Below are 22,082 nucleotides of genomic sequence, written 5' to 3' on the forward strand. Positions count from 1 at the left end.
TGCATGTGGAGTTCATTACATCTTAATACTCTTCATACTTATTATTATGGGCCTGCATGTGGAGTTCATTACATCTTAATATTCTTCATATTTATTATTATGGGCCTGCAAATGGAACGCATATATGTTAATATTGTTCATACTTCGTATTATTATTATTATGGGCCTGCATGCGGAGTGCATCATATCTTAATATTCCTCATACTTATTATTAATGTTACGGGCCTGCATACCAAGTACAGGCCCATTCAAAATGTCAGTGTAAATGTTTGTAGTGAGTCGTTGCTGTTTGGGAATATGCTTACCACAAGCCAGAAAAGCAGCTAAAAATGTGTACTGTATATAAAAGTGAAAGCCATATTGGGGGTGTCAACCCCAAAGAGGACAGCTGTGCCTCTTATCTTTCCATCCATCCTTGCGGCGACGGAGTGGTGAGCGGGCTAATCATGCCCTTCTTCCCTGACTGACGAGGAACCACTTCTAAGCACATCAGCCCTGATTGGTGGGTGGTTTATCCCGCGGTGTACTTTTCCACATGCGGATATCCCACTTTGGATTTGGGAGTGGGCACAGAGGGGAGAAAGCACCATATTTTGTAACTTAAACTTGACTTGAAATAGATTCCTGTGGAGAAAGATAACAACAATAATAATGATGAAAGCTATCTGATCAAATATGCAGTATGTACTGTACTATTATATCATTATTATTACTATAAATACGGTCTTGGCCGAAGGTTCGACGCACTCATTTGCGGCATCGTCATTTTCACTGAAAATATGTACACATTTCCAATGAAAAAAACACAAGCAATTTTTAAGCGCTTACAATTTTGGAAAATTTGATATAAATAATGATGTAATAATAAATGAATTAAAAAAATAAAAATCGGGGTTATTTATTCAGTAAAAACAAATACATAAAAAGTAAAAATAAATATTATTCATTATATTTTTAGAATGTATTATTTATTTATTTATTTATTTATATCTCTATTTTTTATCTTTGAATTTACAGATGCTTGAAACTTAAAGTTAAAATAGTTAAAAAGGCAATTATTATTGTTTATTTCATTATAAATAATAATAAAATCATTTATAAATAACCATTATTTTTGAATATATATTTATTTATTTGTGTATTTATTTATTATTATTATTTCCCAATTTAAAAATGTTTAAAAAGTGCAAGTTGGCATACTGCCAAGGTTAAAATTGTTTAAAAGGCAATTATTATTTATTTCACAATAAATAATAAAATAATCAATAAGTTGCTGTTTTTTAAGTATTTTTTAAAATGATTATTTATTTCTTATGAAGTGCTTTATGACAATATATAATGAATGTAATTCAGACTGCGCCCAACTGAAGTTGCCAAAATAATTGAACATTTGATCTGAAACGTACACGAGCATCGTCGGCGTACGTTTCAACCAGGCTTGAATGTGCTTGATGCCGCTTACGTTTAATAGATGAATGCACTACGTGATGTCTGTGCAGCACCACAGTGTCACTCTGCTGCATGATAACTGATGTACAGCAAATCTGGTGCGATTGTGCAGGTGTACCTAACATTGTGGCTGAACCCACCTCCCACGTTGAGGAGGAGGCGTTATTAAATTCCTTTCGAGGGACGGAGGAGAGAGAGGTACTTATTTTAATGATGGTGAATGCATGTTACATGCAAGACAGACGCACATGGACGGGAAAGTGGGTAAATGAAGCAAGCCGTATGCCCTGAAGACATGAAAAAGCACAGATCACAGATCAGCTTGTACAAACGTTTATTAATGCGTTGCCGGCGCCCCCGGTGACAGTTTCTATGCTTGTGGGCCAAGTTTACTGACAGCTGACAACAAGCTCATTTTCCTGTTTTCAGTCCTGGCGGGGCCCGCCGTGATGTTTGGGCTCATTCCCGCTTGCCTTTCGCTGAGATGTTTTAACATGTTGGGGGTGACATGTTTGCGTGCTGCTGTCATATTATGGCGTGACGGCTGCAGAAAGACAAATGTCAGAGAAAAGTTGCAATTATTTTGGTGGGTTTGGGTTGGGCAATACTGCAAATTTTGGTATTGAGCCGATACCGCGATACATTTTACTTGAAACTTGTCAAGATCCTTCAATGAGTGTGTGTGTAAATTGTTAAAAAAAAAAGCACCTAAATGCTGGTGACTCCAATTTGGGACACTATAGACGTCTTTATTACGTGTGTATGTGGTTTATTTGTACATAGAAGGCTGACAGGCCGATGAACAACTCTGTATCTGTTACCTTCCTTCCTCAGAGCTCCCTGCATTGATGAGGCGTTCAAGCACACTGCGCATTCCTGAGTGTTCAGCCTTTTTTTTTTTTTTTTTGGAGCACGGCTGCACTATGGAGCTATAAAAGGTGCCTCCCAGCCTTTGACTGGTAGTGTACATTATCTCTTATGTAAAAAAAATCATGTAATTTTCGCACATTTTGTTTTTTGGCAGACCCTTTGGAACGGATTAATGACAAGTACAGTATATATTTTTACTAACAAACTCATTTGTCAACAATTTAACAATATATAAATGTAATAATATGAACAAAATAATGCAATTATTCCATTTTATTACATACAATTGAGGAAATAAGGTCAACAGTGCAAAATAAGGAAACTAAAGCAAAAACTACTACTGGCTTCCGAATGCTTGGGCTTTTTCTCTTGTGTGCAAGAACTTATTCTATGAGTTTGTAAACAATAGCAATATGAACAACACAAAGAAGACACAGATATTTGTGAATATAAACAAATAAGAGAAGTGGAAAATATCGATCCCATCATGCTGGTATCAATTGAATACTGATACCACCCTTGGTCCAGAAGCCCATCATGCAAACAGTGCTAGCTAGCAGAGGATATTTCCATGGGAAAGCTGCAGGCCATATAAATGTTACATTGTTAGGCCGCGGGCTTTGTCGCCTCCTTCTACTAATGTTCTTGTCCAGTGCGAGCCGATTGCTTTCTCTCTCTCTCTGCGCCCGGGGAAAGACGACGGGCCTAATATGTTTGAGTCGGCGGAGCGAAGGTCGTGGAGAATTACTTTCACCCCAACTCCTCCCGAACAAGCCTTCTTTTTTTCACTTGAATTCCCCTACTGGGTTGACAAAGCTCTTTCACAATAAATACGTGCAATGCTCGCATTCTTTGTGTTGTGGGGAGCCGTAAGGAGGACAACGGCTGCAGTGATGTGATGCTACGTGATGCCATGAAGACCCTGAGAGCTTTAACTTGGCAGGTTACAGGAGGCATCCCAAATGATGTTTCCCTTCTGCTTATAGATAAGGCTGATAAATGACCGCCGTCGTTTCTAAAGACTTGGTTGTGTACATGCGTAAATGGCGTTAGATCAGATGGGAGAGGCTCTTTAGAGGCGTTCAACTGCCCCCAACAAGCAATCCCGCCATAAAGTCTTCCAGATGTTAACAGCATCAGAATGGATTTGCGTTATCTGGAGTCACTGATGGAGAACTGCCTGACACTCCTGCCATCCACGCCGCATAAAGACATTTTGGAGAAGGCTGGCTTCTCGAATTTATGCTTTTTTGACATTGCGCTCGGGCTGCCATGTTTTTATTTATTTGGAAAATGAGCCAGTGCTGTCCGATGCCTCAGGCCATGGACGTTGTCTTTTGGAGTCATTAGCTTCGACCCTTTGGCCGTCAGAAGCATTTGTTTGACATGAAGTTCTGCCTAAGACTATGCTATCTGTTAGCATGCATGATATCTTCTTTTTTTTCCCAAGACTGCTATGGTGCCGTTAAACGATAAGTGTAGTTTGTGCACACCTGGAGGTAAGGAGCACTGGAACAAATTAGGATTTGTTGGTTTGTCCTAATGAAATATGATGACATCATGACATTACTACCACCACAGGAGAACCACAGTCTCTAAGGGTCAATTTGCCAACAAACACGACATAAAACTAATGATAATTGAAGACATGCTGTCCTCAACAAGCATGTTTTGTCCACAAATGTCTTTGTGACAGCATTATTATCTAAGAGGTCATGTGACATTATGAAGTGCTGATAAATCCTGTTATTATAATGAAAGGAATGTGTTTGAATCTGAGAGAAAATCGCACCATTCCAACCATAAATGATTCCTTTAGTTCAGGGAGCAAATAGGAGAACTAGTTGGAGCCATTAAACCGCATTACAGCAGAAAAAGCCCCTAAAAAGCGTGTGAGGCCAGTAATCTTTTTATTGCCTTGCAGCTGATGGAGAAGCAGAAACAAAGCAGTGCTTGAGAAACTTACGTGAGTGAAGATGTTCTCACAGCTGCTGGGAACCAAAAAGAGACATGAATGCAGGGAACGGGAAAAAGAATCAAAACAAATGAAATGCCTTTAAAAAAAGAAAAACAATCAATCACTTGTCCTGACCGATGTTGAGTCGACTCAAGAGACCAACAGTTTATGTGATAATAAGCGACGCCATTATGTGCCGACGGCTATACTTTGGATCGCTCTCAGCTCCTGGTAGGAACCCATGTGCAGGGGTCTCCAAAGTGCAGCCTGGGGGCCATTTTCGGCACACAGCTCTTTTTTTGAATTATTATATTAAAGGCAGCATGTGTCAATGATGCATTTATTTTGATATGTGAGGCACACCTGACTATAAGTCGCAGGGACACCCAAACTATGAAACAAAGTGTGACTTATATGACGGAAACGCAGTAGACATGTAGGAAATACTGTTATGTTAGGGCTAGTTATTTAACAAGTGTTGTGGTCGTATCATACTGAGGCGTTTCTAATATTTTGCTCCACTGAATGAGGTCAGATGTTAGAAACATGCGCTGCAAAGTACTGTCATGCTGAAAAGAAATGCTGTCTGCCCAAACTAATAACCCTCATGCACACGCTGACAATGGCTGGTGGTCTCAGCCAAACTTGCACAGTGAATGTGTCTGCATGCATCAAGTCTCCTTTCCCCAGCCTCCCCCGGCCTCCCCCAGGTCCTATTTCCAAGCTTCTAAATCTGCTTCTGACTCAATTAGTCTTCTGTTTCCCTCAGGTGCCGGAGATGTAAATTCCACCGGCATGTCATTGTTAGCGTATGAAATAGATGTTACACCTGCTCCTCGGGTTCACTGCTGATGAAACGTGCGTGTGCACGTGCGTGTGCGTGTGCGTGTGCGAGAGAGCAGATAATAACAGAGTATAATAACAGGACATAATGATAAAATAGACACCTCCTCAACCTGAGACCTGCTCCGTGTGCGTTTTCCCTGCTTCATCTCCTGATATAGTCGCACTAAATGTTGGTTATCGCTATTAAGATGCTTGTCGTGTGACGATACTGCCTCGGCATAGACATGCCTCATGTAAACACCTCATGTAAGGCGAAACACATTTAAGACAGACTCAAATCATTAAACATTTAAGTCACTGCATGTTTAGTATCAAATTTGTCATTTTTAAATATTGTGTTTAAAATATTTCAGGCCTTTGAAAAGGGCACAGTCGGAGTGTGTGCCCGAGCGTGTGCCCGACTACAGTGCACCTTGCTGGGCCACACCAGGTGGATCCTCCTGCTGTATACTCTGGTTCTCCTGATAGTAGTGATAGTACTGTAGTAGTGATATTTTTATTTTTATTTTTATTTTTATTTTTATTTTTATTTTTATTTTTATTTTTATTTTGTTCTAAATGTATCACAGTATGTTATGGCACAAAGCAAAGTGTACAAATTTCAAACTACTCCATTATCCACGGGAGTTTTCTGATCTATCTAGGAATTAAATAAAAAAGTGTTTTTCTTTGTTTGTCTGAAGCCGCAGCACCTCGTCTGGTGCCTCACATGACGTTACAAAGCTAAAAGCGCTAACAGCTGGCTTGTCCTTCTCTCAGGTACGACTACGTGGAAGTGAGAGATGGCGTGGACGAAAGCGGGCAGCTCGTCGGGAAGTACTGCGGCAAGATCGCCCCGTCTCCTGTCGTCTCCTCGGGAAACCAGCTCTTCATCAAGTTTGTGTCGGATTACGAGACCCACGGAGCAGGTTTCTCCATCCGATATGAGATCTTCAAGACAGGTGAGTGGACCCAAGCACTTAGTTTTCACGTCGTTTCCCGTTGTGTGTTCTTGTTTTGGTTTTCTGCGTGGCTTGCTGTGCTGTAAAGGGCGTGCAGCAGCACCTGTTTCTCATTAGCAGTCAGCGCTAATACGTCAGCGTGACGCAAACTCCATATTTACAATCTGAAGGGGAAACTTGGAAATCATTCCAGAACGTAGACAGGCCGAGCTAGCAAGCTTTGTTCCTCTGTGGAGGGCGGTGCGGCTTGATAAGGTCTCACTCGCACGCCGATATCAAGATCAGCAGAAAGACCAATACTGTTATGATCCGATATGTCATTTTTCTGCCAATATCGGCAAACGTGCTCGGCTTTCTGTGATTTTCCTGATCATATTGCAATATGAGGACATTAACTGTACGTAATATTACAGTCATCAGAATCCAAGTCAGGACTACAGTCAGTGCTTTTATTGTGGAGTACTGCAATGAGTAGGGGTGTCACAAGATCTCACAAGATTAAAAGGTGAAAAATGTGTAGTGGGCAGCAGGGCTGGGATGATCAATAAATACAATCACACAATAAATGAAAATGAAATGGATAATCGATATGTTGCCATGTGTTTTCCAGGCAGGAAGGGTTCACTCTGTGCATTGGTTTCAGCACCTTGGGGCGTTTGTTCCATAGAACAATGGCATGAACGGAGTGAGCCCTTTTGTCAGTCATACAGTGTCTTTGTCTCCGTGGGTGGTGGCGGGGCTCTTCTGCCCGCAACCTTGTGTATCGTCTCATCTTGTTCACCGACTGTCTCGTGACACCCCGAGCAAATACCGCTGCCGAGTTTTGCATCCCACTGCAACACAGGGGGGCTGTAGGCCTGATTTTGTAAGGCACCCTCCTTTTCATGCCAGTATCAGCATCATTGCGCAGATTTTGATCATTTTGCAATTTTCCGCTCTGCGACAAGGCCCAACTCAATGACCTTGCGTTCCGTTTCCGCTGACCAAGAGAGACGTAGGAAAGCAACAAAACAAAACACACGTCGGCAATACGGCAAGCAACATGTTGCACTCCACAGCAATGACTCCCAGTCTCCTTTGTTCCATCATTTGGTGAGTGAGTTGGCATCTTTTGTCAATCAGGCTGCTGCTTATCGCACGTTAGCTGAACAGGTTTTAGGACAAACCCCCCAAGGGCTAGATATAATGGTTTGTACCTTATCATTGCCAAAAATGGTACAGGTTGGTTCCCAAGATGTAAAAAACAGATTCCATTGTGCACCAAAAGATAGAATGTGTTAGAGCGCATAACCAAACACGCTGTTGTGAAGAGGGAGGAGGGTGAAGACACATATCTGCAAAGTGACTAGCAGGCAGACTCCACTTTCATTAATTAACCTTAGCAGTAGTCTATGCACCGGCCCCCGTTGGCCCCGAAGACATGATGAATGGTCCCGCAAGGTCCCCTCCTTGCTTTTAATCTGGACGTACGTGCGTTTGTGTGCATGAGTGTGTGTGTGTGTGTGTGTGTGTGTGTGTGTGTGTCACCAGCTGGTGGATTGTGGCTCCATTTACAAGATCAAAGTGGCACTTCATCCCAACACACACACACACACACACACACACACACACACACACACACACACGCTGCCTGATCCCCACATGATAGACCAGTTAAATCCACACATTCTTCCATTGATTAGCGTGCTATTTTCCAGTGGCGTGTCTTATCATAGATTAGAACTGTAGACGTGTCGAGGGCCCGTACATGAGTACTCAGCAGTACTCATACATGTACTGCAGAGTACATGCTGAGATATGAGACATACAAGTAACATTGCATTCACGACAAACCAAGCCAGGACCAGGCAGCTCCAGACAGGTCACAATATTGTTGAACACTGCAGATACGACTCCAAGTTTTGCATCCCACTGCAACAAAGGGGTGCCCTGCAGGCGAGCTTTTGCATGACGCTCCCTCCATCGGCGATTTCTGCTAAAGAAACTGAATGGTATTGTTTGTACCGTTAAGATAACGTGTCAATTTACACGCTTAACAAATTACAAATATAGCAATCCCTCGTTTATCACAATTAGTTGGTTCCAGACCCGACCGTGATCAGTGAATTTTCTCAAAGTAGGATTCCTCATTCATAAATGGAATATTTTAGTAGCTGGAGCGTAGAAAACCTATCACCCAATATGATAGATAGAATAAATGTGAATAAGACTCGTGCTCGTGTGTGTTGCTGTGAAAGTGCTGAACAGGAAGTGATGTCGGGGGTTCGGAGTTGAGTTTTAGCTTGGCTTGGGTTACGGCCGCAGCCTGTTGTGGGATCATTGAAACCTGCAAGAAATCCCTGGTGTTCCTGTGGCGATCAAGTCTGGTGCTTGTGTGTCTCACCCAACATTACAGAAACATTACTGACACCTAGTGACCACTGTAGATATGTACATACACTGTACATACCATTACAACAATTTTGGACCAATAATAGGCCATATTCAACCATGAAATAGCGTGCTTTATTAATTAATAGATCTTTTTTGAAAGCACCAGTTACCTAGTGTGTTATGTGTTAGTTAGAGTGAAGCTGCAGAATTCAAAGCATAGGGATTACTGTGCATACAGAAATATTAATCTGCAGGGTTAGGGGTGGGGCACTGTCCCCCGGTCGCTGCCGTCTCCTCCAAGGTGCTGTTATTTCCTCGCTGGACCAAAACCCTCATTAGGCTTCTTAATGGACTCCGTGGAGACGCCAAGAATGAGGCCCTGAGATCAATTAAGAGTGCGGCTTCTTTGACGGAGACAGAGAGCGAGGAATCCAAAGCTGGCTGATTAGCGCGTCTTATCAACAAGCAGGGTATTAGCTGGGAAAACATTGTGTTGGCAAACACGTGTAGCGTTAATGATGATGCCCAGATGATCTGATAATGGAGGAATTGCGGGCTGGAGCATGCCAATGAAGTCACATGCAAAGAATGCAGGCGCTCGATTAGCGTGATTACAGGCTTGGAGATCACTCGACGTCAACCTCTGGGACTGGCACCGCCTTTTGGCACGGGTTAAACCCAAGCAAAGGTCACATTGAAGCTAAACATGCTATATGGGACATGTGCTGGTTTAAGCCACTTAAGCTGTAGACTGTGTAAATATACGTTCACACATGCCTCAAACATGCAGACATTGGTAGCCTGGCATTCATCAGTAGGAGGCTGGGGGGGGGGAGTGTCTAATTGGAAGAAAACAGGTTGTTTTGCAGCCCTCTATGGCTGTTTCCTCAACCGCCCCTCTCTACCCCCGATCCCATCCAACCATCTTAATTAGCATGGACTGTTTATTTTATAGCCTGCAAATTGGCAGCCACGCTTCACTGGCGACAGAAAGGAAGTGGTGGGGGAAGTTGAATAATCACCGACCCAGGAAGAGAAATTAGGGTTGGATGGTATGAAGGTGGGCTTGCATCGTGTTGCTTCATGCAGTCTTAGTAATAAAGTGGCAAAGACCAAAAACACCATGTTTTCATTAAGAGCCTGCCCGCAAGTCTTTCATGGTTTCAGCCTTTCATGCACACGGCAACGGCGTTCCAGGTGCCCTGAAACGGTATTTTTATCCCCCATAGTGGGGAAATCAACGACAAGGCGCTACTTCCTGAGAATGATGACGTCGCTGCCCGTCACGTGACCAGAAGTGAGCGGTGGTGCACTGCTGCCAAAGAGCCAACATAATATCTGAACATTTCCACTGGCATGACTCCCAGTCGACGTTCCCCTGCCATCTTTTGTCTTATACCTTAAAATGACTCAGAAGTAATCCCACTTTGTCGCCAGGCCGACATGCCGGACAAGCGGAAGACGACGGATGCGCATGTGTTCTTTCTTTTTCTATAGTTTTGGTGATCTGGTCCCGTGTACTGGAATATTTACCTCCAAAAAGGAAAATTCCCATGTTCTCTCCCACGTTCACACTTTGGTCCGGTTAAAACAGGTCTCGGTCCGCCTGCCAACGGCGACTGCCCCATCGGACCAAAACCCCAGATATGATGTCAAACCAGGCGATGCATAGCAACACTCGACAATATACCAAACCCACCTCATCTGACTCCTGTCAGTGTGGAGGAACGACAGTTCTACATTTGGTGTCTCGTCTCCGCAAAGTGCAGTAGTTTAGCTCCATCGCCAAGGTTCCGTGGTCCTGTCAGCTTCCTCCATGTCGTCTTTCTTGGCCAGGAGGGAACTTGTTGATGCGACAAATGGTGTAAGAGTTTGTGTAAATGAATGTGCCTTGCAGGATACCGTAATGTCAGTGTTGGGTACGTGATCCAAGATGGCGAAATCAACAAGCAAGGCCGGTAGTATCCATCCACATCTTTATCGATACCACAAGGCTGAACATGCCAAAGGGTCAAATCTTATACTTGCATTATTGCACGAGAAACAATCACATCAAAACCGGGGCAGTTGAAAACCAAGGTTTGACTGTTTTTTGGTGGTCTTTATATCAGTGGAAACTTCCACCAGCCCAAAAAGGCAACCAGCAGTGAGGGCTGCAACATTTCCAAAATCATGTTCCTTTTATAGACAACAGAAGTTTTATTCCTTCAGATAAAATCCCCTTCAATCTGCAAAGATTAGCGTGTTGTGTTAGCATGCAGGCTTGACATATGCTTTCCTTTAACAGCTTGGCAGTTTGCATGGAGCCACATCAAGGCTGGCTGGGGGCCCGTTTAAGTGGGCGAGGTGGCTTCGATACTGCCATTGAAGACCAACACCGCCCCTCCCCCACCGCCCCCGCCAACCGCATTCAAACTCATCATTTGCTATTACTCAGACGGATGACTAAAAGTCTGCTGGAGGGCTCGCTAACATGGCTGCTATCTTGAACAGAAAAACAACCCTTGTTGCAAAAGCCCTGTTTACTTTTATTACCCTTTGGCAGCCAAGGTGCTTTTCTCCATGCAGGCACCTGTAAAAACACTTTCAAGGTGTGTGTGTGTGTGAGTGTGTGTTAGGCGGGGCTGGGAGGGGGCGATTTTAGCCACCGTAGCTTTGGTTGACGACGCGGCCCAGTGCCACGGGTCACATCTGGCACAGACATGCTGTCATATGCACACAGAGAGACGCTTGCCTCATGGAAATATAAGACACCTGATCTGTGACAATGCCTTTACCTCCAGCCCCCTTCCCACTTAAGCACGGTGTCATCCCTCATTTTACTGGACCAAACGGGGGGGTGTTGTCACGGGACACTTTAAATGCCGTCAGCGTGTGTCACCAGACTCGAGGTTCATTTTTGATCTCTCCCTGAAAGAGTCCGTTCTTCACCTGTGATGTCATCTGGGTTAGTGTGGCAGGATTGAAGGGGGGGGGGTCCCGACATAAGGGTCGCTAATGAACCGCCAGAGGACATCATGGAACATAAACATTTTCATTTACTTAAGCCCAGGAACAACGCTACCTCCAGAAAGTCACAGCTAGAGAGCAGCGATGAACAAATGGAAAAAGGAAGAGGAAAGACTGAAGCCCCTTTCACGCTGCCCCCGTCCGCCCACCGTTACCTTGCAGCGTTGTGTAAACGAAAGACATGCAAAAAGGAGCAGTGGAATGTTTCACCCTTTAATGATTGTTGTAATAACGTCGTGTTCGTCGTCTGTTCCGTGGACAGCTGGAGTCCTGGAAGAAGTCGTGACTGAACACCTGATGAATGGAGCTGCCCTTCAAAGTAAAAGTGCACTTACCCATCATCCACAATGCTTACATTTTAACTTAACAACACACACAGATTTATCTTTTCTGTGTGTTCTAAAGATAGAAAAACAGGTAAAAAGAAGCACGTAATGGGACACATCTATTCCGCCTAGAAAGGCTGCTACTAGAACACGTCCAAAAAGCTCCAACAAGGTTTAGTGGTTTTCTATCCATGCTGTGAGCGTGTAGTAACAGGTACATTCATGGTAACATGGAATACTTGCAGTACTTTGGGAACGTCCTTCCTGGGTGCATTGATGTCACATAGCAACATAGAAAGGAACGCTACACCTAGCATCAAAAACAAAAACACAGCGAGCGAGTGCATAGTGAAGCTAGTTGCTAGCTGGTGAGGTGTAGCAAGGTGTCACTACGCCATTAATGTAGTTCTTGGGCGTAACAATGTTAATCACAATAATAACAACAATGCCGCTGTAGCAAAGTGCGGAATAGAATGAGGAGCTAAAAGAATCCATTACTGCTGGCAGTAAATGTTGGCGGTTGAAGGTCGGAGGTTGTCGTTCAGCATTCATTTTTTGTTTCTTCCTTTTTCCTGCTGTTTGTTTAAAACCGCTGCTGCTTTGTCTCAAACGCGGTGACACATCCGAGCGTGCGTGTTGCTCTGCCGTGAGCTTTGCCTGAGTCAGCCCTGACAAACTCCCTTTCTCTTCCTTTTTTTCACCCGGCGGGTAAATTCCACTGCAAACATCCTTGGCGATAAAACAAGGAGGCGCTGAGTCAGTCGGCAGCCGGGGTGAAGCGTGTGCAGGGCTGACGGCAGGGATATGCGTTTCCTGCGATGCTTCTTGTCAACACAGACATGCTACACACCCTGAAAGAATGACTGGACTATCGCACTCGCACAACAACACAAACAGTGTCCACTGTGGAGTCGTTGTTGCTGTTCTCTTGAGGAATAGAAGACATTGTGAATTTGCTCAGATGTGCAGACGCGAAAGAAGCCAACATAATGGATTTGTTTCACATTTCATGCAACTTGCATCAATGCAACCTGAAAAGATGGCTTTTAGGAGGGTGATCTCCCCCTCTTGTGAGGGACAGAGACAATGAAGTGCAGACTCACATGCCAAGACACCCCACGGCTATTTGAATCAGGTGATAAGCATGAGGAGGACTTGTTTTGGAGACAAGAGGCCTCCAGCCTCCAGCAGATAATCATAGCAAGTCAGTGTGACATGAATGTGTATCTTAGCAGGAATACATACGGTATGTATGCTAGCGCATAATTATAGCTAATATTAGTCAACTTAAACAAAATGGGCACAAAACATTTTAGACGTGAAATAGTAAACCATATTTAAAGCAAACAGTTTTTCAGGAGAGATATGGACTAAAATTGTAATTTAACAGGAAAACTAAAATAACAAAAATAGAAAAATGGAAAAATCAGCAGTAATGTCACAAAAATAAAGTCAAAATATGATGAGAAAAAAAGGAAGTAATCTAACGAGAAAAAGTTGTAATTTGACGAGAATAATAAAATAACGTCATTCTAGTGGCATAAAGTTTAAATAGCAAAGAAAAAATATATCTATTTTTTAAAGGTGTAATATTACGAAAAACAAACAAAACAAAATAAATGTTTGCGGAGAAAAGTTATAATGTTATGACAATAATGTCTAAATATTAAATATTGAGAATAAAGTCATTATTCTGAAAATAAAAAATACAAGATAAATAGTTGGAAAATAAAAAATAAAATAATTTAATTTTATGAAAATATTAAGAGAAAAAAGTTGTATTGTAACAAGAAAAAATGTTACGAGAATAAACTCAAAATCATGAGGGAAAATGGGCTCATTTTAGTAGCATAGAGCATAAAGTTGTCATTTTGGGGAAATTTAGAATGTTATTGGAATAAAATCATACTATTCTGAAAAGAAAATATACCAACATTATTTCAAAAGAAAGTTTAAATATTGGGAAAATACATATATATATATATATATATATATATATATATATATATATATATATATATATATATATATATATATATATACTGTATATATATATACAGTATATATATATATATATATATATATATGTGTATATAAGTTGTTAGCATACAAAATATCAATGTTGCATCCTTTCTTTCATCAATTTGTGGCCGTCGCTGGAAAAAGTTGATTATTACTTTTGTCAAGAAGATACACAAAGTATGGTAAATATTGTGGAGGTGTTTTATCAGCACCATAGCAGACATCTGAACTTGAGTTTTCTTTAGCCTTTTTGTGTGTGTTTGCTTTTTCCAAAGCCCCAATGTGTTGGAGGGAGATAAGGGTCATGCTAGAGGGCGATGTCACGGATACAGACGGAGTCTATAGCATGGTTTGTCCTATTATATTGTGACATTTCTGTAAAATTTGCCCAGGTAAAGTAGTGAAGCGCGGTACCGAGTGACCCAATAAATGCACCTTTTCCTTCTCCACAATATAACCACGTTTTCCAGGCCCAAACACGAGGAGAAGCTGTGAAATTAACGGCGCCCGCTCCTCTCAAAAGCCACACTCTCGCTGCTCCTCTAAATGTCAACTCCTTTTGGAGCTAAAATGCTCCTCATAACGGCTTTCATCTTGGATTAAAAGCAAATGGACGCGGTCCCCCCTTCACTTTCCCCGCGCGTGGATGGGCTAAAGCGGGTCTGATGGCCTGAATTTGCAGCCCAGCAGTTTGTCACATTCACTTACGCTACAACAACTGTAGCCTGCTGCTTTTCATCAAGCGAAAAAACTCCTTGCAATTATGTTTTTGCACAACCCCATCTGCACCCATCATGCCGGCTGTCATGTCAGCCGAGCGGGGAAACGATGTTACCCTGGACACATTTCTGCCATTAATAGCTGCAAATGGTTGCCCCGGATGACACGTGGCGGTGTTCCTAGTGAAGCAGGATCACTGGGAATCTGCATGGAGAATATCTTTCCCTCACACTTACTCTGGCACGTGCTGAAAAGTTTCCTGTGGCTGTCAGCACCGTTTTTATCTTACGCCACTCTCGCTCCTCAATCACAATCTTAAGCGTCTGACGCTGGAGGCGGGGATCATGCACGGAACGTATGATGACAGAAAGCCTTTGGATGAATATTTTTGACTCACAGTTTGGTGAAATGGTGTGTTTAAGTGTGGATATGGATGGACTTTCTTGCTTTAAAAAAACAAAACAACATATGCTGTTATTTGCCGTGTGGGTCAGCCCAACCCAGTTCTGGTGATTGTCGCTTTGTTTTCAAGATAAAAGAAATAAATAAAATAATACAACAAAATGAAATTGTAAATTTGAAGTAAAACGTAAAGTTGAAATAGTTGTAAATCAGAAAAAACACAGCTGTTATTTTACGGGAAAGTCCAAATATTAAGAGAAAAAAGTTGTAATCTAACAAGAAACATTTTTCATTTTATGAGAATATTGTCAAAATATGATTTGGAAAAATAACATTATTTTAAATGTTGAAGCAAAAAGACATTATTGTTAGGGCGTAATGTTATGAAAACGGAACAAATAATAAAATGATCATTTCTGGCTAATTATGTTTGCATAAAAGTTGTATTGTTGTGAAAATAAAGGCTAAATATTGTGGGAATAAAGTCATCATTATGTCCAAGAAGTGCAAGAAGAGAGTTGAACTAGTGCTGTGCTTGTGATGTTGCAAAGACGTCATGAGCTCATCTAGGAATAAATCAACACATCTCGGAAGCAGCAGCATTTAATGGCCTGACTTTATAACAAAACTTCTTTCTTTGTCCAAACTGTCTTCTGTCCCGCAGGTCCTGAATGCTCCAGGAACTTCACGTCCAACAGCGGAGTCATAAAGTCACCAGGCTTCCCAGAGAAGTACCCCAACAACCTGGACTGCACTTTCATGATCTTTGCACCCAGGATGTCGGAAATCATCTTGGAGTTTGAGAGCTTTGAGCTGGAGCCCGACCCCACGCCCCCCGCGGGCGTGTTCTGCCGCTACGACAGGCTGGAGATCTGGGATGGCTTTCCCGGAGGTAAATGTATTTTTGTTTATATTTAATTGTATGAATCATTTTTTATAGGCCAATTGGTATAGAAAATGGATGGACGGAATTGTTTTTATTTTTCTATTTGTTTGTTCTGAGTGCATCTCCCATTTGTCAGAATGGATGAAATGGTTATGATTTTTCATATTTAGAGAAGTGTTGTCATGCTAACTTTAAGTCCACCACAGTTCCCACACGTTTGTCCAAAAACATCATTAAAACAATCACGTAAAATAAATGTATATGGTACACTTTCATGGTAAAAAGGAAACCCGCATTTTTACATTTTTCTTTATTTTATTTTATGATTTGTTTAATATTATTTTATGAATTTAAATGAGCATCTCCCAAGTGTCAGAATGGAGCAAATGGTTATTTTTAATACTTAGTAGTAGTAGTAGTGGTAGCATTTGGGTAAATTTGGGTACTTCCACCTCCAGCTTCCACCCCACAAAACAAAACAAAACAACCAAAATAATAATAATTTTTAAAATGGGTGAAAAAATCAATTAAAAACTCATTTAAAGCAAATAATGTTATGAATATAATATCACAATCATCATCAATGTAACATTACTGACACCTAGTGACCAGTGTAAAATCCTGCATATCATCACAACATCTCTGAATGCGTCTTCTGAATGCCTCATATTTGTATTTTACTTCATTTACTTTACTTACATTATTTTTATGCTGGAAATGCTTAATTTAGGCAGAACTATGTCAAATTTGCTCCAGCATGCATGTTTTTGGACTAATAATAATGGCGTAGCCCCCCTCGTGTGTCTGCCATCTGTGATGGCAGGTCAATGTTATTTTATACATCCATCCATCCATCTTCAATGCCGCTAATCCTAATTAGGGTCGTGGGGCATGCTGGAGCCTATCCCAGCTATATTATACAACATTATGAAATAATGTGAGCAAGTCCTGTGCGGGTTCTCAGGTCAGTCGGCTCGCTAAAGAAGTAGAGGAATTGGCATGAAAGGCTTGTCAAGGCAGAAAGTGGAGACTGTGGGATATCACACCACTGATATCACACCACTGATATCACACCACTGAAGTGTTTTTCCGTGTGCCGGCCACCCTTATCTAACAATAAGCAATGGGAATAAAATGATTTGTCTGCTTTTGTTGGGCGTCCTGACATGCCTGCTGGATCAATATTGCATTAGCTCAGGCTGGAACTGGAGCCCCCGCTAGCCCACAGCATCTCAAAGCACCCCCACCCCGCCCTGAAACCTCCGCTTTTTTCTCCTGTTGGAGTAAAGACGAGAGTTCATACGGATGCTCATTAAAATTGCATTGAATCTCGAGGATGGCCTTCAGTCTGTTCCTTGGCGTGCTGAAGAGCACACATGCGTACTTTCATGTGCATACAGGCAGCGTTGGGGTTACGAAGATTAATCAGGGGCGTCATGCTGCGACCCCTTAAAATCCCCGGGGCCTGGCCTTTGCCTTTTATCCATCAGCGAGACGGGGAGCGGTGTGTTTGGATGACAGCGGGCTGCGCTGTCACTCGCCACTGATCACAGCGTTAGTAACCACAGATAAGCCGCGTGCCAACATGGATGCGTGCTCACCAGCGTGCGTGGATCACAGCACACATGCAGCAAGGTCATCGCGCCTGCTTGCTCTTACATTCCGTCTATTCTTCCGACTCTGCTCAGTGGAACGGGACCCGCGTGAGCCCTTTTGTCTTTTACAGTTCCTAGTTTGACGCCACTTGTTAACACAAGTTGCTCGGCCGTTACAAAAAAGCAGGTTGGGGGTCTGGGAAAGGGGACGTCTGAGGTATTTACAGCCGGCAAACAGACAATGGCCTCAGTCACCAGCGTCGGTGGACGTGGAATGTCGGGCGAGAGCAGCGTTGCCATGGGGGTGCAGTTGCAGCAGTTTGGCAACATTCCATAAAAAAATAGACATGCTCGGACTTTTGTGCTGATATTGTCCAGCACTTCATTACCGATATCAACCGATACCGATATTGGCAGCAGATCATCCCTCAAACTAATTCTTCTCCTTCTGGATGCATGGCCTGTCAAATATCGTCATTTCTTGTTTATGGCCACCTTTTGAATACATTTTTAACATTATTAGAGCCCTCTAAACATGAAATAACACCCCTATAGTCACCTTTACACTCCTATTACCCAATGCAGTTGACATAATAAAAGAAAATAAGACATACAAGACATAGAAAACCTGTTTCACACTTTCTAAATGCATGTTTTGACATTATTAGAGCCCTCTAGACATGAAAAAGACCCCTATAGTCACATTTACACTCCTATTTTTTACATTCATCCATTTTCTATGTCGTTTGTCCTTACCAGGGTCAGGGGGGGTATGCTTTAGCCTATACCAGCTGACTTTGGGCGAGAGGCGGGGTACACCCTGGACTGGTCGCAGCCAATGGCATATTTTTGGAATGTGGGAGGAAACCGGAGTACCCAGAGATATAAAAACAGAAGAACATAATAAGAGAAAATAAGACATTGGGAGAGTTTTTTGTTGTTCTTTTTGACTTCCTGTTCTGTACAGTGCTTCCTGTGGCGGCTATTGTCTCATCAATGTAACATTACTGACACCTAGTGACCAGTGTAGAATCCTGCATATCATCACAACATCTCTGAATGCGTCTTCTGAATGCCTCATATTTGTATTTTACTTCATTTACTTTACTTACATTATTTTTATGCTGGAAATGCTTAATTTAGGCAGAAGTATGTCAAATTTGCTCCAGCATGCATGTTTTTGGACTAATAATAAGCCCTATTCAACCACGCAACAGCAATGATTTATTCATGATTACTGTAGTCTTGCCAAAATACATTCAGCTATGAATTTTCGACAACCCTTATCCTGTTTAAGGGCGTAATTTGTTCTGGGACTGGATTATTTCCCACCTGATTTGATCAACCAGGCATTGATTACAAAATAAAATTAAATACAAATTTAGAGTAATTCTAGTCATAAATGCTTTGATGCGTGTGCACGGTGGGTAAGAGGTTTGGTGTTGTCTCGATGGTCCAGCCCGGCCTTAGATTGTCTGTCTTTCGCCCTCTAGTCGGTCCATACATCGGAAGGTACTGCGGTCAGAACACACCGGGAAGAATCATCTCCTACACGGGCATCCTGGCGCTGACAATCAACACAGACAGTGCCATCGCTAAGGAGGGCTTCTCTGCCAACTTCACCGTCACGGAGAGGACGGTTCCAGAGGGTGAGTTGGCATCGGCGCACCAGACATTGCACCAGATGGGGAGGAAGACGCAGACGCAGCCAACACACCTCAGCAAAAAATATGTACGACTTGCAGGCGTCTGAATCTTAACTGTGTCGTTTGGAAAATTAGAGGGCAGAAGAGAAAGCAGCAGAAGAATATTACACAAATAAAGTAGCAGATGTCATCCACAGTACTTTTTTATGGATTCTCATTGGATTAACAGGGTTTTTAAATAAACGCCTCCTGTTTCTTCATTAGTGGAATGTGTTTAACTAGTCCTACGTGAACACTCAACAGGCCCACACATGCCCCAAAAGGCGGATTCTCCATCACACACACACACACACACACACACACACACACACACACACACACACACACACACACACACCTCTGAGGTTGCAACATGCGGCAATACCATCACAGGGCTCGACCTCCCGACCCCATTTTACAAAATCGCTCCAACTAAACATTTCATTAAGAAAGACGAGGGCGGCTCAGAGTCATAAATCTGTCCAGAGGCTAAAGACCACCCTAAACACACACACACACACACACACACACACGCACACGCACACACACGTTCAACAAATCTACCAATCATCTCCAAAAGGCTCTTAAGCAGCGTTGACACTTGCAGGCATTTGTCCCGCTATATGCCGTGGCATTACGGCACGCCTGACAAGCATGAAGACTAGCTTGCGCACTGTTTGCGTACTGTTTACGCATAAATTACGCATTTGGCACGCAATTTGTGACCGAAAATGGTGCACATTGGCACGAAATGACCAAGCTCCCGCACGGCTTATTTACACCTCGTCAAGCGGTGTTTACTTCTAGTGCTCGACAATAGTACGTGCGCCGTGCGTTGTTCCCGCGTGTATTGTCACCACCGCTTCCCGCATCCGTGAAGCAGTCGTGGCATTATTTGGTCCCGCCGCGTCCTGCGTCACCCCTGGCTTCATTAATTCCTCGATTTGCAAGAGACCTACAAGATGTTGAATCCAAAGAAGACGCTCATGCAATAAAAAAAGGTAAGTCTAGATTCTGAGAATGGGCAAAGAGCAGGAAGGAGGCAATAAATGAGAAAAAAAAAACATTGTGGGAGAGGGCATTGTGATTAGTTATTAACAGAAAATCACAAGGAGGATCCAAGAGGCTACAGAAAAGACTCGAGAATTCCCCCCGAATTTCTCCAAGACGTGGTGGAAAAGTTAACCCATTCATGCGAATGAGACACGCAGAGGCGTGCTCTGATGTTGCTTTTTGCACATAGGTCGCGATGCGTTCACGTTGCATTCACGACTAGTTCGCAGGAATTATGCGTCCCACACATTTTTAATATTTCAAAATTTTCTTTGCGTTTACAAACACGTCACACCTCGTTACCTTGCGTACCACTGCAGGGACAAAGTGCGTGCAAGTGTAAACGAGGCTTTACCCTGAGTAGAGACGCACATAAACTGCACACATTTGTAAGGAAGGCCGGTTAAGTCCTGATATCGTCCTCCAATCACTGATTTTTTTTGTATTAACACAGGAGAATGCTTTATTTGTTGATGAGCTGGACTCAGGTAGTCGTCTCGTTCTTGCCTCTGCATGGCAACAGCAACGGTTGACTGCAAATAGCTGAAAGTCGTTGATGAAGGTGATAAGTGGATGAAAGAAGACCTTGTCTTTTGCTCTCAAGCCCTCAGATCTCGTTTATCAGCCGTCTATCAGCCAGCTACCTTCTAGGCTTGATGCTTGGCAGCTCATATGATCAGGTTGTGCCAGTGCTTACCAACAAGCGGCTCTTTGTGTTTCTCCCAATCGGTGATCAACATTCAGCGTTACGGTTGAAAAGTCATATTGACAAGCGATACGGGTTTTAAGGAGTGACGTGGAGAGACTGTTTTCTCCTTATCACAGCCCGATATCAGCACTCATGAGTACTTGAGTGAAGGCGTATTTGAAATGTTAGCAGTATGTGATAGTTATGTGCGATACCACTGCTTTTGTTTTCAACCCAATACCGAGTCAAATTCAGGCTGGTATCGGCAAGACCAATCTGATACCTATATTTTGTGCAAATTCACCAACTGGCTGCTAAATTTTAAAAAGTTGTGTATTTTATATGATAGCATAAACAATACAAGATGTAATTCATTCATTTATTAAATAAATTGTTAATGTAAAGTGTTAATTCAATATTATTAATAAATAGATGATTAATTTTAATAATTATTGATGAGCTATGTTGATATAGCGGGGTGAGTTACAACACAAACAAGCTAATATACAACAGCAGAAAAAAAGAAAACAAAGTCATAAAAAATATATGAAACCAAAATAATAAAACCATTCAAATAATAATTAATTATTAAGAAGTACTGTAAGAATGAAAACTTTATTCACAATTGACACATGGCTCCGTTTACGATCAGCCATTGTTTCCACGGTCAAACATATCAGGGGCTATCGATATTTAGATTGTAGAGCTTGAAGATTTGGTATCGGAAGTAAAAGGTAAGGTCTTTCACTTGTGCAGCACTTCTCCACCTCCAAGGCACTCGAAGCGCTTTGACACAGCTAGCATATTTACCACATTTACCTAGCAACTGGGGGGCTGAGTACCTTGCCCAGGGACACTTTGACACAATCACGGGAGAACAGAGGACCAAACCCGCAATCAGGTTGGGAGACGACCGCTCTACCACCTGAGCCATGCCGCCCCCTTCTAAAGGATGGATATTTCAGTCACAATCTGCACATCACTGGTATGGGACAGGGTAACTGTATGTAGCTTTGCTGGCCGTTACCGTCTGACCTCCAGGGATCAGGAGTCCAGGGACCCGGACCTGGAATTTGTAACCACGGAGCCCGGCATGTCAACACAAACAACATAAACCCCCTCCAGCCTCGGGTGGAATGTCTTTGGAGTGTGATTTACAAGCCTGGACTATTGATACTAAATACACCTAATTTGTCCCAAGAGACCAAGTCAGAGAAAATAATACCTTGTGCAAAACGCAGCTATGAACAGATCCAGTCC

At 42.6% G+C, this 22,082-nt stretch overlaps 1 protein-coding gene across 3 annotated transcripts in view; it reads left to right on the plus strand.

Moving 5' to 3' along the window:
* Positions 1 to 22,082, plus strand: part of nrp1a (neuropilin 1a) — a 75,760-nt gene that overhangs the window by 16,895 nt on the left and 36,783 nt on the right. For all 3 annotated transcript variants that reach the window (XM_054764961.1, XM_054764960.1, XM_054764962.1), the window contains exons 4-6: positions 5,882 to 6,063; positions 15,580 to 15,807; positions 18,890 to 19,045. In XM_054764961.1, the coding sequence (XP_054620936.1) occupies positions 5,882 to 6,063; positions 15,580 to 15,807; positions 18,890 to 19,045 (566 nt within the window). The remainder of the gene's footprint in view (positions 1 to 5,881; positions 6,064 to 15,579; positions 15,808 to 18,889; positions 19,046 to 22,082) is intronic.

Source organism: Dunckerocampus dactyliophorus, chromosome 21, assembly GCF_027744805.1.
Source record: "Dunckerocampus dactyliophorus isolate RoL2022-P2 chromosome 21, RoL_Ddac_1.1, whole genome shotgun sequence".
In the NCBI taxonomy this organism is placed as follows: Eukaryota; Metazoa; Chordata; class Actinopteri; order Syngnathiformes; family Syngnathidae; genus Dunckerocampus; species Dunckerocampus dactyliophorus.